Source organism: Dryobates pubescens, chromosome 20 (genome assembly GCF_014839835.1).
Source record: "Dryobates pubescens isolate bDryPub1 chromosome 20, bDryPub1.pri, whole genome shotgun sequence".
Lineage (NCBI taxonomy): Eukaryota > Metazoa > Chordata > Aves > Piciformes > Picidae > Dryobates > Dryobates pubescens.
Genome location: NC_071631.1, coordinates 11,231,556 through 11,249,118, shown reverse-complemented (window position 1 = coordinate 11,249,118; position 17,563 = coordinate 11,231,556). Strand labels below are relative to the sequence as shown.

At 41.5% G+C, this 17,563-nt stretch overlaps 1 protein-coding gene across 2 annotated transcripts in view; it reads left to right on the top strand.

Annotated features, from left to right (window-relative positions):
• Window positions 1-17,563, top strand: part of PRKCA (protein kinase C alpha) — a 151,666-nt gene that overhangs the window by 84,684 nt on the left and 49,419 nt on the right. For both annotated transcript variants that reach the window (XM_054171063.1, XM_009902692.2), the window contains exons 4-5: window positions 12,774-12,885; window positions 13,622-13,750. In XM_054171063.1, the coding sequence (XP_054027038.1) occupies window positions 12,774-12,885; window positions 13,622-13,750 (241 nt within the window). The remainder of the gene's footprint in view (window positions 1-12,773; window positions 12,886-13,621; window positions 13,751-17,563) is intronic.

Here is a 17,563-nt window from a genome sequence, read left to right as displayed (position 1 = left end):
AATTTTCAGGATGCCATCAATTTGCACTGCCTGGGATCCTTCATGCCAAAGAAAAGGAGGAATGAGAAATGTGTGCAGAAGAGTCGTACCTGACCTGTAACCTCAGGAACTGTTACAGTTGGTGGTGTAGACCAGGCTGGTTTGAAGGTTTGGCCTTGGTTTGATAGTTTCTGTCACTGGTGGAGAGTGTTTATAGAGGTTCACAGTGTCTATTGCAGATATACACAGCAATGCCTTCTACAGCTGGGAAATTTCCAGTCAGAGGCTTCACTGGGGAGTCTTCTTACCCACAAGTGATTTCTGGAATTAAAGGGTCTGTGCTGGCCTTCCCCTCATAGGAAGCACTGTGCCAGCAGAATGCTTCTAAGCAGGCTTTCTTCCAAGCAGAAAGCCTTCAGTGTCATCTGGGAAGCTCCTTTGTCATCAGCAGCCTTAAGAAAAACACTTATTAAAGGAGGAGAAGGAAAAATGCTTATAACTGAAAATTGTGTCCATGGAATGTCTCAGGGTGAGCATATTCAAAATGTCTGTCTAGGAGATGATGCTGCAGTGTTTCTAAATGGTTTGCTGAGGCCTTTCTGTATTTCCTTTTTTTTTTTTTTTTTTTTTCTCTTTGAGCAGTGCAGAGTTAATTGCCAGATATTAAATATTTATAGATTTTATTGTTATTCATTGCTAAATGCTGTAAGGACTTTTCCTGATGCTGGAAAGCAGTCAAGACTCATTCAGTCTTAGGAGCAGTCTTAGGAGATGGCAGCCCTGAGGAAATCCTCCTTTCAGGGCTTCAAGCACTGGAGCTGCCCTTCTCCTAATTTGATTACAACAGTCCTCATTGTGTTCAGATTTTTGATTAGCAAACCTCAAAGGGTCAAATTCAGCCCAAGGGACAGAAGATTTGTGTCAGTTCTTATTTGCAGTCTAAGTGTGCTCTCAACTGTGGTAACAATGAAGGACTTTCCTCCCCAGATAGTAGCATCGCAGCTAAGTGCTGCCAAGTGTTGGAGAATCCAGGGTCTGTGCTAAAAGCCTGTCATTCCTTCAGGGGTTTATGATGTGCCAATAAGTTTTTCTTCAAGTTTCAATATTGTTTTCTGAGGTTTTGATCAGATAGCAAATAACACTGCTGCACTGCTATGGAAAAATGCCATGGATCAGGTAGCTTAGCTGAGATGTCTGCCATTGTAAGGTCAGCATTTGAGTACCAAAGCTCTTGCCAGAACAGCTTGAACATTCAGTCTTTGCTGCCTTTTTATAGCTGGTTTTACCTTACTCAGAGGAGTAAGATCAGTGACTTTTTCAAAAAACAAGATAGTGATGTTGCTAGAGAAAAGATACCAAATGCTCTATAAATACTAACGAGTCTAATTTCTCTGCATTCCTTGGTCTGCAGAATGCAATGTGCTTGAATTCCTCTTCTGAAGAAGGGTTATTTAGACATATGGAAAAACATCTGTTCAAGGCATAAATAAATAGTATTCCAGTGGGTTATACAATGTGAAAGACCATTCAAGGACTCTCTGCCTTACTGTCTGCCATGACATAATCCTGCCTATGATTTCTTGAAAGCATTTTTTAAAGGAAGGGAAGGGGAAAGAGAAAAGGAAAAAGAAATGAAAAGGAAAGGAAAGGGAGAGAAAAATATGTATGTTCCAGTGCTTAACCTGAAGTGAAAGACACATGTGGAGCTCTCGGGTGTGCAGAGTTCTCTGGGACAGACCAAATTCTCTTTGGATTTCCTTTTTCACTGTTCAGGAAACACCTTCCTGCAGTACTCAGTTTCCATAAACAAATCTGTACAGTAGTTAGTGAGGCTGGCTTGAATTTGGAACCATATGTTGATATATATGGATATTCCATCCTCCTCTTTGGTAGCAATACAACCAGACACAGAAATATCTCTACTTGGAAGTATACTGAAGCATACAGATGCTGCTGTGGGAGGTGGGAAGGAGACAAGGTGCTGTGTAAATAAGTGGGTAAAGGTTTAGTGAGAAGGTGTAAAGTGTGAGTTTATAAATTGGTGGGTTCTTCTGGTAGCACCATTTAGAGGGGAATGCAGAGTTGTGCAATGTGAGGAGGCCCAGCTGTTATTCACATGTTGAAGGAGCTCAGAAGCAGGCCCAGTCACTTAACAAGCTGCATTCATTAAGTGCCTTCATAGCACTGCTGTTAATTCACACTGATATTTTGGCAAATAAACTCAAATAAAGTCACCGTCCCTGGAGGGGTTCAAGAGGGGATTGGATGTGGCACTTGGTGCCATTGTCTAGTCATGAGGTCTGTGGTGACAGGTTGGACTTGATCTTTGAGGTCTCTTCCAACCTTGGTGATACTGTGATACTGTGATCTTTATGTGAAAAAAATCTGTCACTTAGTAGTTGTAGAGACTTTCATTCAAACCACATCAGACAGAACTAAGTGAGGGCAGGTTTGGCTTTACAAACAAAACATGGAGTTTGCTTTGGTTTGCTGTTGTCAGCAGTCAGGAGTTTTGGGGTCACTTTCTTAAGTCTTCCCATGCTAGCAATGACCTGACTTATTCTGAGAGGGTGTTTGGAGTCATTCCCATTTCCCCTGTGTTATTGGATGAATGTGTGCCACTTTCCTGTGTGAGCAGCACTTGAACTATGGCAGATGTTGAATTGTTTGATCTGACGCCACTGCACCCAGGGTCACTGCTTTTACAGACAAACCAGGGCTTTTTTCAGGTGAGGTTGGGTTTCAGCCTTCATCTAGTCCCATTCTCTGTTTAGGTGAATGAAAGAAGAATAGTGTGAGCTCCAGCTGAGGAGAATGGGGAGGGGGTGTGTGTGTGGAATTGAGGTCCTATCATCTCTAGCATAAGCAATGGGCAATCTGAGCAATCTGATCTGGTTGGGGATGTCCCTGCTCACTGCAGGGATGTTGGGCAAGATGACCTCTAAAAGTCCCTTCCACAGCCCAGTGCATTCTGTGCTTCTGTAAATTGTATTCAAGCTGTAAAGGATACTCTGTGTTGAGGGTTGTATGTGTTCAACAAGTAAATTGTCTAAATAATAAGACAAATAAATTAGGTTTTTAAGCAAGGCATATCCCACAGTGCCTCTCTTTTCCTAGTATTCCTTTTGAATCCATATCCCTGATTTATAGAATCATAGAATGGTTTGGGTTGGAAGAGACCACCAAAGGTCATCCAGTCCAACCCCACTGCAGTCAGCAGGAACATCCTCCACCAGATGAGGTTGCTCAGTGCCTTATCACGCCTGACCCTGAATATCTCTAGGGATGTGACCTAGTTTAAATCTTCACTGAAATGATTTATACACTGTAACATCATGGTGAGTTGTATCTGAAGCAAAATCTTGCTCCATTTTTCTCCTAGTCATGCATCAGTTTGTGACAGGATATTTTGTTTATGCACTTTCTGTAATGATGCTGCGGTTTCTTCATTAAAAAAGAATGAAGAAAAAATAGCCAGTAAACACCAAGTCCCTTCCGAATTTAACTGTCTTTGTAGTAATTAGGAAATTACAAATCCCTGGGAGTACAGTCATGCAGATCTTCTTTCTCCATGTGCCAACTCAATCAGTGCCATTCTATATGAGAGGAACATGAACAAAAGGCAACAATCAGAATCAGTTGATTCAATGACCACCTGTTTCTTTTAATTAAAAATAATAATTTCGCCTGAATTCCAGGAGGGGACTGCAAAAGCTGCCTTTGAGTCATTGTTGCACTGCAGTTTGAGTATAGGAAAGGAAATGGTTGGTAATTGTCAATACCAATTAAATATGATTTGTTTCAGTTTGTACCTTCTTAGCTCTGTTCAGATTAATAAATAATAGAATTGGACTTAGTGATGGAAAAAGATTTATGTTGTTGTCTTTGGCTGAGGTGTCATTTATTTTCATGAAAGACTTTCCCTCTGCAGAACTGGAGACTCGGTCTTCATTTCTGAATGTCAGGCCAGCCCTTGAACCCAGGGTTGAGCTAGCTGTGTTTTGGCCTGGCCCTGCTGCAGCTGCTTTCAGATGTGCCCATGTTTGCACAGCGCTCTGCCGTCTGCTTGCGCAAGCTCAGGGCTCTCCAACCTCTGCTTTCTTTAAAATCCCTCATGAAAAGAGCCTGCCTCTTCTCTTCCCCATTGCATCCCTGGTGTACAGTCTTAAAGACAAATTCACTTGTTTCATTTTCTGTATTGTTTTGCTTAGGCTTTGTTTTCTTATCCCACCACTGCCTTTGTTACTGCAGAGTTGAACACAGCTCTGTTCATGCTCTTCAACACCTACCAGTACATTATAAGGTGTGTGCCTGGTTTCCCCTCCTGCAGATGCCAGTGGAATGAATGATTTCTCTGAGCTATTCCTTTGAGTCACTCCAAACAGTGAAACTCCAAATTCTGCCTGGGGGTAGGATTCCTAGAAAGAGTCAATGTGTAATTTCTTACCAAGTAAGAAAGCAGGGTTATGTCATTCCTCCATTGCAAGAAGATGTTCTTCATAACTTGTGGAAGATGAATTCCTGGGCCTTTATCAGGTGGATTTGGAGCTCTACGGTGTCTTGCTTGGGGAGATTAACCTCAAGAACCACTGCCAAACCCTAGAGCTGGCCCTGCTTTGAGCCAGGGGTTGGGCTCAGTGCTCACCAGACACCTCTGCCAGCCTCAGCCCTTCCATGATATTTTTGATTCCTCAGGCAGTGAAGTCTTACCTCTTACAGTTCTTTACTGAAAGCAACAGAACCTTTCTACACTGCAGCTCTGAAAGGGGAAATAGCAAACAAAATTTAAGCATTTTGTGATAAAAAGTGATAAAAAGTGATACGATCTTAGTCATTCCCAGGAGTTTCAGACTCTCTCTGCTTTCCCTCTCCCATGGACACAGCCTCATTTGGGCAGAGAAGAACAGCCCTGGTGACCAGTTAAAGAACAAATTATTGCTGTTTCTTGATTCTGGCTCTGATCATGGAAGCCATATTTTAAGCCCTGGAAGTTATTTCCAGTCAAAGCATCTGCCTCCTTGGCTCTCACAGCTCCTCGAGGTTGAAGCTGCTTTCTCAAGTGAAGGCACCGTGCAAACCACCAACCAATATTTTTATTATCTCAGCAGGAAAATAAACATCAAATAGGATGATAAATTCCTTCAAACTCACACGGTATCAGAATGGGGCCTGGGATGTTGTAGTTGCTGTGTGGAAGGTGTTGAGAAAAGCTGGGATCTGAAGACTTTCATAACTGATTCGGAACTTTGCCTGAGGATGGCGTGGGATGAATGTGGGATTTGGCTCCGCGCAGAGACAAACACACAAGGTTCTTCTTAAATATGTTTTATTAACTTGGTATTCACTCAGGGAACTTAAAGCTGGGTTAAGTAAAATATACATGGTATGAATTGCAGGGGTTTCATTGATCTCTTGCAGCAGCCTTCCTTAGGATCCATACTTTAAAGGCATTTGGAGGCGGACAAGGAAAGGTGGAGGGTTTGGTGCTTCTGTTGCAGAAGGAAATGTTTAAAAGTTGTGCATTCTTCAATACAGAGAGAAAAGCAGACCCTGCCAGGCTTCAGGGCTTTTCTGTTGGTAAAGAGGAAGAGTGATCTATTATCTCTTACACCAATTTGTATGTGGTTTTGCATGTATTTGATATATTGCCTCCCATCTGTTTTCAGCAGAAATCCAAACAGTACCACAATTTATGACACTGAACTTAGGAGCTTTTTTTCTTTTATCTCATTGAAGTAATTTGGGATCTTTTCAGCTTAAATAAAGCAGACTTGATGATCTCAAAGGTCTCTTCCAACCTGAACAGTTCTATGATTCCATGAACCTACTTTTCCTTTCTACCTTTTGAACTAGTAACAACGTGTTTAGTTGGAGATAAAGAGCAACCCTGTCAGGGAGGTAGTGAGTGGAAAACTGAGCACATTTGCATTTATTTACACAAAACTGCTTTGTTGTTGTAGGCCCTGATACAACCTTAGGACCTTAGGGGTCATCTGCTGCAGAACTCCTTTTGAGTTATTTTTGTAATGGAAAATAGAATTTTCTCTTTCTCCCAGAGTATTTTTGCATTTTCTGCTTCTAAATGGTCACAGAAATAGCTGTTCAGATAAGGAGGGAAAAAAAACCTTTCATGAACCATAGGCAGTTTAAAAACCAAAATTAATCTTACATCCTGCCTAACACTTTGTTAATGTCTGTGTGTTGGTATTAATGACAGAAAAGAGTCATCTTCTCCCACACCTTGATCTCTATCAGAGGTTCTGGCACTGTCAGATCTGCCTGTGCTGTTGATTTAAATTCTTTCCAAAAATCTCTCCAAGACTTCTAGCTGTGTCACCCAGAAGATGCCAAATTAAAGGCAATATGGGCATGGGTTCAGAGGTTTTTGCTCTTTACTGGTTATGGTGACAAGTTCTTGATATTATGGAGTCTCCTACAGAGAAAGAGCTTGAACAAATAATAATACAATGCTCTTTATTATAGAAAAACTCCACTGCTGCAGCCTCACACAAAGTATCTTTTGGTGTATTTTACACTTTACAGCAATGTGCTGATTTAATGCCTGCAAAATTATGGTGGGTTCAGTGCTGCTATCAAGGGGAATAAAATTCTAATCAAAAGGGAGCTGTTAGAAAGAATTCAGAGCTGTAATGCCCATGAGCTGGTTTGTGATGTGTTGAAACACAGTTTGACATGTGCTGCTGGTTAACCATGCGCTTTCAATTATTGCACACTCCCAGCTTTGATCCAGAAAAATTATGGAATGATTTCTCACAGGGGGGTGCCTTCCATGGCTGTTCAATAAAGCAAATGGATTCATTTGTGCTAAACAAAGAGAAAGGAAGGCAGGGATGGTGGCAATACTGCTGTAGAGGTGGGGGCAAGATGTAGTTCAGTGATAGTGCAGAGATTGAAAAGCTTTAGGTTTTGGTGAGATGCCTCTGTGTTCTTCTGCTTCCCTCTGCTGGAGTGTGGCCGGATCCCTGCCCAGCTGCCAGCTGAGTTTTGGAGCACATGGAACCACTCTGAGCAGAGCAGGAGCTGGCTAGCTGGGCAAGTCTCTTCTGCAAACTCCTTCAGTTATTTTGTAAAGGTTTGTGCTCCGGTTTTGGTTTTCTTTCAAAAGATCCACATGGTGCAAATCCCTGTGCAGCACAGATCTGCAGGTCAGAGAGATTGTGTGGCTGCCTGTCTCTAAAGCATGGCTCACCTTTGAGACTAATGAGTAATATTCTGGGCTGTTGGGGGGTTTTTTGTTTGTTTGTTGTTTTTTCCCCCAGAGCTCTATGGGGCATGGACGCTCAGCTGCTATTCATCTTTACAGGGGTGCTGCACCCATATGTGTCATTACCAGCTCTGAAACTCCAGCCTGTTGTGCTGCAGCCAGATTCCAGAGCACTGTAGTTTTCTGCCAATTTAAAGTTTCTTTCAAAGACAAATACTGAAGCGTCTGTGATACTGATTGCCCAGAGTTTCCTTTCCCATTTAATTATACCACATTGAATTCAGTTGTGCTTATAAAAAAAAGGGGGGGTGTTGTCTTGATAATAGCAGAGAATTCACTTTTTAGCATGGAAATAACATGAATTTTAATAGAGCATATCATTCATCACTGCTGAACAAGTGCTTTTCCATTGCTTTCCCATTGCCTCTTTCCCCCTTCATAATTTTGATGGATTTTGGAAACAGAAGTGGGTTTTCCCTTTAGAGTTTCACAATTAATCCATGCCAAGTTTAGTGCAAAGTTCAGTTCTCTTGCAAATAGCAGCCATTATTTGGCAGTTCATCTGTCATATCCTGGCTTGGCTCCCTGTGTTTACTATGAAATATGACTGCCAGCTATGCTTTGGGAATTATTGAAAGTTTATGTTGATTAAAAGGGGATATTTGAAGAAAATTGAGAGGAGCTTACCTCTCACACACATCATTTCAGCTGAAAAATTCTAAAGACAATGCCATTTCCTCAATAATTCATGTAAGTCATTTAATGCATATTTAACATTGAGAAGTATTAAGCTCTATTAGTAACTAATAAGTGAATTGCTGTTACCACTACAAGTAATTAGTACTGACAATGTAGAAATTATTACTAATATAGTTACTTGCAATTCAAGTGTAAACTATAGATTCAGGGGTAGTTCTAATTGCTTGTGTGAATACAGGGAACAAGATTAAAGGGTTTTATCGTCTGTGATGGGTGTAAAGAGCTCTCCTGGCTTTCTCTGGATGTTCTCAGATTTCCTTGTAAAATAACAGTGGTTCACACAAATAATAACCACAAGTAATAACAAAAAAATGCGTAGGACTGAAAGAAAATAGGATTAAACAGTGATGAGTCACAGAATCACTGTGGTTGGAAAAGGCCTTCAAGATCTTTAAGTGCACCCATTATCTAACTCTACCATCTGACACCATATCCTCATGAAGAGTGTCCTCCCTTGTTTGTTAGGAGATAAAGATTATTTCTTTTAGGTTCCTCTATTTAGTTCTTTTAAGGGGATTTTAAAAGAGATATTTCCTTCGTGTAAAGTTTCAATTTCAGGAGTAGATTTGGTACCATTTTTTTGTCCTCTGTTTTGTGGTGGTGTTTTTTTGTGTATGTGCTCTGCCTGGAATGACTTCATGTGTGCATACAGAATAATAACTAATAATAGAACATACCTGCTGCTCTTTAAGCAATTCATTCATATGGAATTGTTCCTTTTGAACATCATACAATGGGTATTTCCACACAAGGAGAGAAAACTAACATTTGTTACAGAAAGCAAACCATGATTCAGGTTATTTACATTGAGTCATGAAAGAGCAGCTTCAAGGTCTGCTCCAACTTCATTTATTTATTCCTGTGACTGTTGTGATTTCACTGTCTTATATTTATCTATATATTTTTTTAAATGGTTTCTGTTTTATATTACTCTGTGGTTCCATACAGCTCAGGGCTCCTGCAGTGCTGCTTTGCAGTGAGTGCAGCAGAGTTGTCCTTACATGTCACAACATTTGTTAAGCCACTCGCACACCCCTGCTCAACTTAATTACCATGTGTATGCCATTGATTGGAAAGGAATTCTTTGGTAGTGTTTGTTAAATAATTCTAGTGTAATATCCAGGTTCAATGTATTTAATAGACGTTCACCATAATAACTTCCTGTAGCTCTTTCCCTTCTATATCATTAGTTTATACTCATAAATACCACTTATGTCAGATGTTAAACACAACTTCATACATCTGTTTATTCACTGTCATTGTTACAAGCTGTGGGGTTTGTCCTTCTCAGCAACAGATGGGCCTACCACAGTAATGTTTAAGTGTATTTATAAGGCAATAAGCCCCCTTAAGTCTTCTAAACAAACCAATTTAAGGAGGAATTAGCTTTGAAAATGTGTTTAAAGATGTTTGGAAGGCATATAGTCAGAATAGAGCATCAGATAACCCTGTAGCAGAGCAATGTTCCCATGACCCTGCGTCACGAGCCCCATTGGCTATATCCTTAATAAATAACGAAGCAGATGTTCTCTGGAGCATTGGATCTCATTCCATTTAGGTTGTTAACTGTGTTTGCAAAATAAATATGGTTGTTAGCAGTTTGTGTTTCACATCTCAGGCTGTATGACAAACAGAACTGCTGAAACAAGTCTCAATTTGAATTTTTAATGTAAAGACTTTACTCACGATCCTGAATGCTATTTAATTTCTACCTGTGCAGGGGGCAAAATAGTGGTTAGAGATTCCTCATGAAGCTTAGAATTGGTACCAGAAAAATTCACATGCAGAATGCTTATCAAAACAAAACCAAAAAACCTTCCCAAAGCGTACCATGGCAAAATACTACAATTTGAAGCAAGATTTTGCCTTCTAATAGTCAGATTTTTATGATAATTGCTGTTAGAAGTTCCCACATTTATTGAATTTCTTGAGAAAATACTTACACTAGAGGAGTCTCTTCTTTTTGAAGAAAGAGTTAGCAGGTTTTCCACTCTCCATAACATGGTGTGCTCTGGTGCTGGTATTTTTTGGGGTAACTTTTGTTGGCAGGTGTCTTTAAAAATAAACTGACTTTTCAATGTACAACTTAATAACTCCTATCTAACCTAATGGCATATTAATATAAACTGTAAACAGAAGGAAGATGTTGTCTCGTTTTGCAGTTGCGTTTTTATTTAGCATGTTTTAATGAACCAAAGACCTGGCATTTCCTCATTTCCATGGTCTTCCTGTGAAGAATTTTAGGAGTTTATTTTAAACCCTAATGAATTATTCAATGAAGAAGAATTACCTCCCTTCCCAACTTTTCATCCAGATTGTGCAGTGGTAGTTTTGACTAGAAGACAGTTGGGGCTGCCAGTGGTCACAAAGGAGAGCAAAACAGAGATGATGTGCTGGATGATGTATAGAGCTGTCACACATCTCCAGGTGTTGGGAACAGGCTGCAGAAATCTGGGGTGTGCATGAAGTTCTGTGGCTGTGTATATGTAGAATGAACCTGACATGGGTGAACATATTGAAGATGTGATTTCTTTAAATGTTCATGGCTTTCCAAAGGGGGACTCTAAAGCAACCTAGTTTAGAGCTAAGTATCTTTGCCCATGGCAGGGGGGTTGGAACTAAATGGTCTTTAAGGTCCCTTCCAGCCCAAACCATTCTATGACAATTCTATAATGTGTCACACATTTAATTGATTTGAGTGTATTCCCTTTCACTGGTCCTAAGTTAGAAACCATTTCCAAGCTGCTGGTGGTCTTAAAATGTCCTCACTCTAAATTTCTCTGTCCAAGAATCAGATGGGAATTGCACTGCATGTAAAATATTTACCACATGACAAGTCAGAATTTGTTCACTGTCATTTACAGTAACATGGATTATAAATTTGCAATATTTCAAGATAATTCCATATTTAAGATTCTGATTTTAGTTGTTGGAGTGTATTTCAGAATAGCCCCTGAAGAGTTACTTCCCTCCTCTCCTGATGGATTTTGTGTCATTGTTCCAGGCTGGTGACAGCCACACACTGTAAACAAGCAGAGTGTGTATGACCCCTTAGCCCCAGGCTGAATGCCATCATTGTACTTTATGTGTGTGTAGAGTCAGGAATTGGGAGCTTTAGTGTTGGTGGATCACAGGAGCAAGCCTGTGTTCCTGAGCTGCCAAATTCTTCCTACCAAAATCAAAGATAAGGAAAGTGACCAGCAGTATGAGGGAAGTGATTCCCCACCTCTGCTCTGTTCTTGCAAGACCTCATCATAGAATACATAGAATACATAGAATAAACCAGGTTGGAAGAGACCTTCAAGATCATCGTGTCCAACCCATCAACCAATCCAACACCGCCCAAGCAACTAACCCACGGCACCAAGCACCCCGTCAAGTCTTCTCCTAAAAACCTCCAGTGATGGCGACTCCACCACCTCCCCAGGCAGCCCATTCCAATGTGCAATCACTCTTTCTGTATAGAACTTTTTTCTAACATCCAGCCTGAACCTCCCCTGGCGCAGCCTGAGACTGTGTCCTCTTGTTCTGGTACTGCTTGCCTGGGAGAAGAGACCAACATCCATCTGTCTACAACCTCCCTTCAGGTAGTTGTAGAGAGTAATAAGGTCACCCCTCAGTCTCCTCTTCTCCAGGCTAAGCAACCCCAGCTCCCTCAGCCTCTCCTCGTAGGGCTTATGTTCCAAACCCCTCACCAACTTTGTTGCTCTTCTCTGGACTCGTTCCAGCAAGTCAACCTCCTTCCTAAACTGAGGGGCCCAGAACTGGACACAGGACTCGAGGTGCGGCCTAACCAGTGCAGTGTACAGGGGCAGAATGACCTCCCTGCTCCTGCTGGCCACACTGTTCCTGATGCAGGCCAGGATGCCATTGGCCCTCTTAGCTGCCTGGGCACACTGCAGGCTCATGTTCAGTCTACCGTCGACCAGCACCCCCAGGTCCCTCTCAGCCTGACTGCTCTCCAGCCACTCTGACCCCAGCCTGTAGCTCTGCATGGGGTTGCTGTGGCCAATGTGCAGAACCCGGCACTTGGATGTGTTAAATCTCATGCCGTTGGACTCAGCCCATCTGCCCAGCCTGTCGAGGTCCCTCTGCAGAGCCTCTCTACCCTCCAGCAGATCAACTCCTGGAGTTGATCAGGAGTACTGCATCCAGTTCTGGTGCCCCCAGCATAAAAGGGACATGGAACTGCTGGAGCAGGTCTAGAGGACAGCTACAGATATTATCAGAGGGCTGGAGAACCTCCCCTATGGAGACAGGATGCAAGAGTTGGGGCTGTTCAGCCTGGAGAAGGCTCTGGGAAGACTTTAGAGCAGCCTTCCATTAAGCCAGGAAGAGACTTTTTACAAGGGCTTGGAGTGATAGAATGTGTAGCAATGGCTTTAAACTTGAAGAGGGCAGATTTAGACTGGAGATTAGGAAGAAATTCTTTCCAGTGAGGGTGGTGAGACACTGGAACTGGTTGCCCAGGGAAATTGTGGGTGCCTCCTCCCTGGAGGTGTTCACTGCCAGGTTGGATGAAGCCTTGACCAACCTGGGCTTAGTGGGACGTATCCCTGCCCATGGCAGGGGCTTGGAACTGGATGATCTTTAAGGTCCCTTCCAACCTAAACCATTCTATGAATCTATGAAATTAGGAGCCAAGACCAATGTACCTCTACCACTGGAAGGGTTGTGAACAAGCTACAAGCTGAAATACAATGTTCTATAGTTTCACAGCTGGAAAGTTTTGGATATTTCAAGCAATACATTAAAGGTGTATTTTGTATGACTTGAGAATCTCTTTCTGTTTCTTTTCCCTTCCCTTCAGGATCCCAGAAGCAAGCACAAATTCAAGATCCACACATATGGGAGCCCAACCTTTTGTGACCATTGTGGGTCTCTGCTTTATGGGCTCCTGCACCAAGGGATGAAATGTGACAGTAAGTGAAGTTTTGCTCTGTTACTAAAAAGGTACTGTAGAAAGTAAGTTGAAACACAGCTTCCTAGTTGGCTGGTGGATTTTTCTGTAGAAAATGCTATTTCAAATGTCAGCTATTTCTATACTGTTATATTTCAAGTGGATGTTTCAGTCCTATAATAATACAGTAATGAAAATCACCTGTTGCTGAGAACATGATGTATTCTGTTTGATGTGGCTGAACAGCCTTTGCCATGGCAGTTTTGAGAAAGCCTCTTATTTGGACTGGTCAGGCACATGCACTGTTGGAGACTGAAATTTCAGTTCAGTTGGTAGCCGAGGTCCAATATTTAATTTGGATTTCACTTGTCTTGGAAGTCTCCTGCCAGAAAAATCTAATAATCAATTTAAACCTGACTGCCTTCATTGCTAATGCTGGCATGAATACTCTGTTTTCTTCGTCACATTCCCAGCAAGTCTTTATTCCATTTTCACTTGGTTTTGATCCTTGCACTTCATTACTGATATTTTTAGGTTTCTGAAGTAGATTATTTTATTCTCTGTATTATTCACTGTCCACAAAACATATTGTAAGATGGGAAAATAGCCATGTCAGTCAGTTGAAAAACAAGCAGCTGTAATCTGAAAGTCTTGCCTGCAGTTAAGCCCTGTGATCTTAACTTCACTTTGCTCGATGCTTGCAGTGTAATCATGTCATAAACTTCTCAGAGCTGTCTGAACCATTTCTGCATCCACAGCCTGTGATATGAACGTTCATAAGCAATGCGTAATAAACGTCCCAAGCCTCTGTGGCATGGATCACACAGAGAAAAGAGGAAGGATCTATCTGAAAGCTGAAGTTACAGGTGACAAGCTGGAAGTAACAGGTAAACAGCTCAGTTTGGCATTTTGCAGGTTTTATAAATGTATAATGTAATCTGTTTGGTTTATGTACCTAGGTCAGATCTTTTTGTATTAAAGGCAGAGACAGAGCATTTCCTTTCAGTGTGAGGATTTCATTCAATGTGTCCTTGAATGAAGAATAACAGAAAAGTAGAATCATTAAGGTTGGAATAGGTCTGTAAGATCATCAAGTCCAACCATGAACCCCAGATGACCATGCCACAAAGGGCCATGAAGATGATCAGAGGGCTGGAGCACCTCCCCTGTGAGGACAGGCTGAGAGAATTGGGGCTGTTCAGCCTGAAGAAAAGAAGGCTCTGAAGAGACCTTAGAGCAGCCTTTCAGTGTCTGAAAGGGGCCTATAAGAAAGCTGTGAAGGGACTTTTTATAGGCAAGGAAGGAATGGCTTTAAGCTGGAAGAGGGCAGATTTAGACTGGATATTAGGAAGAAATTCCTGTGCAGGAAGTTGGCCATCATCTCCAGAACACAAGAAATACCCTAAACTTTCATCAGTTCCATTTCTAGAGTTCTTCATAAACAAAGGCAACTTGGATTCAATCCCAAATATTACTCCCAGCCAATTATAAATAAAATTTTAAAAAATCACCACATTCTGGAAGGTTAAGGTTAGCAAGATAGGGAGGAGGGAGAGAGAGGAAATAAAGTGAGGGTGACAGTCCTTTTCCATGGAAATGTTTTCTCCCAGGATTTATGAGTAAGTATTGGTTGTGCACACCCTCACATGCTCACCAATCCACTGCCAGTCTAAAATTGCAAAAAAAAGAATTGGGAAGTATAATTTGCAAGTTGAAAGACTGTTTTGTCCCCCTGATTAAACGTGTGATGGGTTTAACTCCAACGGAACTTCCTCATGCTGTGTCAGAGAGAGAGAGTTTATCACTCAGGATCTGGCATAAGAAATTGTAGTTACAGCCTGATGGACACAAATATGCAGCAAGTGTTCTTTGCCCATCAGATCACAGTGTATTTACTCACAGGGAGAGCAGAGGGCAGGAATTAGATGGGCAGAAGTGAAATAAGGGAGGGAACAGCAGCAAATTTTGTTCCTTTGTTTTTTTACTAAGTAGAGGTAAGGCTGGAACAAATTAAATTCTAAAGACAGACTCCATTTTTTATGTGGCTCAAAACCATAAGGAAATTTCAAATGTGTGCTGTTGTAATTAGAAAAGGCTTGCTAAGGTTTGGAGCAGAAATCAATCATAAAACACAAATCCCCAAAGCTTTTGCCTCAGGAGAGGGGGCTGGTTGGTGTGTCATCAGAGGTGGCCAGCACTGCTTCTACAGAGAAGGAAACTTGAAAACAACAAATCTTAATCCATCACACCAAATGTACACTGACACCTTTTCAGAACTGACACTGCAAGAAACTGAATTCAGTGTCCACACTATGGAACCAGAGCAGGGTACAATGCTTTTGGTATTGCTTCTTTGATGATGCAAAAAGGAATTAAATTTGAGGACAAAGTTACAGCAGGACAAAGTAGGAGGTTTCTTAGACCATCTTAACTTCTGCTCTTGTTTCTTGATGTAGTTGTGAGCAGCCTGTGGATGGTGAGACTTGTGTGTTGCCTCAGCATCGGTCAGTTGAAAGACTGGAGCCTGTTAAATACCTAAAGGATGTTTCTTCTCCCTCAGCACTTCTTCTCTGGGGAATGAGTCTCAATAGAGACCCTTGTAGTCAACATGAAAGCATTCAGACCACCATGCTGAATTTTTACAGCTTACAGAACTTTCCTCCTGGCACTGTATTTGTTCATGACTTTCTTCTCTTGAAATCTGAATGCCTCCATATTCTCCTGTCAGACCTTGTAAATGCATTGAAAAGGAGGAGGGTGGTAAAATTTAGTTGGAAAGGATCAGAACAGATCCCAAGTGATACTTAATTGTAGCTTAACTTTTCAAAGAGCTTCCTGTCGACGTGGGAGGGGTAATTTTGTCCAAGATACTGTCATTAACAGAGAGGTGGTTTCTCTAAGTAGGGAGGCATTTCAGAGATGGTAAAGTGGATTCTAAAAGTAATTGTACCATGAGAGAACTAATCTGAAAATCATCCAAGTGACAAAATGTAATATTTGCGGTATCCTAGGTAGCTTTGTGGCAAGGTTCTGAAATGTGGCTTCAACTTTCTGCATAATTCCCATGATTTGACAAATAACTGAGGATTCAGCAGCTTCATAATCCTTTTAGGGACAAAACAGTTTATCACAAGTCTTTATGGTGCCAAAGCACTACAAACCAATTATACAAATAAGGATTCTTCTAGGTCACAATTTTATTTGAGAAGGTCTCACCTGAGCTGTGAACATGGTAAAACTGTGATAGATATTTGCAGGTTTTCTTCATAAGCTCTTTTGGGTCTGAGAGTACTTGGCAAATGCTGGTGCCTTTGTGTTTATAAAACAAACATTTCAGCCCCACAATGAAGTGAGTTTCTTTATAGAATCATAGAATGACAGAATCTGGACAAGAAGAAAACAACATTTGTTGTAACCTTGTTACGTATATAACAATTATGGTGCTCTTAACTTGTTTTGGTTGAGGCTTGTCAGCATCTCCAGGCTTTCAGAAAATGTCTTTAAATAAAAATGACAGTTGCCCTGAAAGTAAGCTGCTTTTTGGGGTTGGGGTCGGGGCGGGTTGTGTCTTGGTTTTTCATTTGATTGATTGGGCTTTTTTAGTATAAAATACTGGAATCACCAAGCCCAGACCATGTGAAGTTCCACATACTTTTTGCCCATGTTTAACTGAAAAGGAAATCACCAATGGCAGTGTGACCAACAGGATCAATGAGGTGATTTTTGACAAGGGCCTGGAGTGGTGGGATGAGAGGGAATGAAGCTTGAGGAGGACAGATTTAGATGGAGATTAGGAAGACAGTCTTGACAGTGAGGGTGGTAAGACTCTGGAAGAGGATTCCCAGAGAGGTCAGGGATGTTCCCTCCCTGGAGCTGTTCAAGGGCAGGTTGGATGTGGCCTTGCATAACCTGGGCTTAGTGGAAGGTGTCCCTGCCCATGGCAGTGGAGTTAGAACTAGATGATCTTTATGGTCCTTTTCAACCTAAACCATTCAATGGATCTATGAGTTCTCCTTTAATTCATGGACATGTCGCTATACAGTACTCTCAAACTCCTTTTCCCCTAGTGTGGCATTGCCTATAAAATATTTCTTAACAAAACCTTTCTTAGAATCTAAAATTCCCAGAGCTGCCAAACATGATACCACTGCCTTTAGCTTCAAGAAAGGAGGTGAATTAAATGTCCAAGAGGTTTAGGAACAGCAGGAAAAATAATAACTGGCTGTTTGGTGTGAGCATTTGCTTTTATCTTTTTCAAGGGAATTACTCTGTAGGTGTTAAACTCCTTCAGCTGAATTTCTTAATATCTCAGTTCTGCATTTTGTTTTAGATCTTAATTAGTTCCTGCTGAGCCTTTCTTCGCCAGCCTTGATTGCATGCAAAACATTTGTGCTGCTAAACACAGACCTGCCACTCTGGTTGGCATCTTGCAAATCCCTTCAGTGGGCGACTCAACCATTGTGGTTTGAGGCAGGAGAGCTGATGGAGGATGCAGGATGGCTGCAGGATGCAGTCATTTGGGGGACACGGTTCAGTACATTGGAATTTGTCTTTGCTTTTGCATAATTGCTTTGAGGGGTTGATGGTGGCTTTTCTTTCCAAAAAAAGGCCACAGTTCACCCTCCCTCACTGAGTGTTTTCCCAATCAAATGTTGTAAATAGTACTGGGAGCTTTTTCCCCAGTGAATACTAGGAAGGAG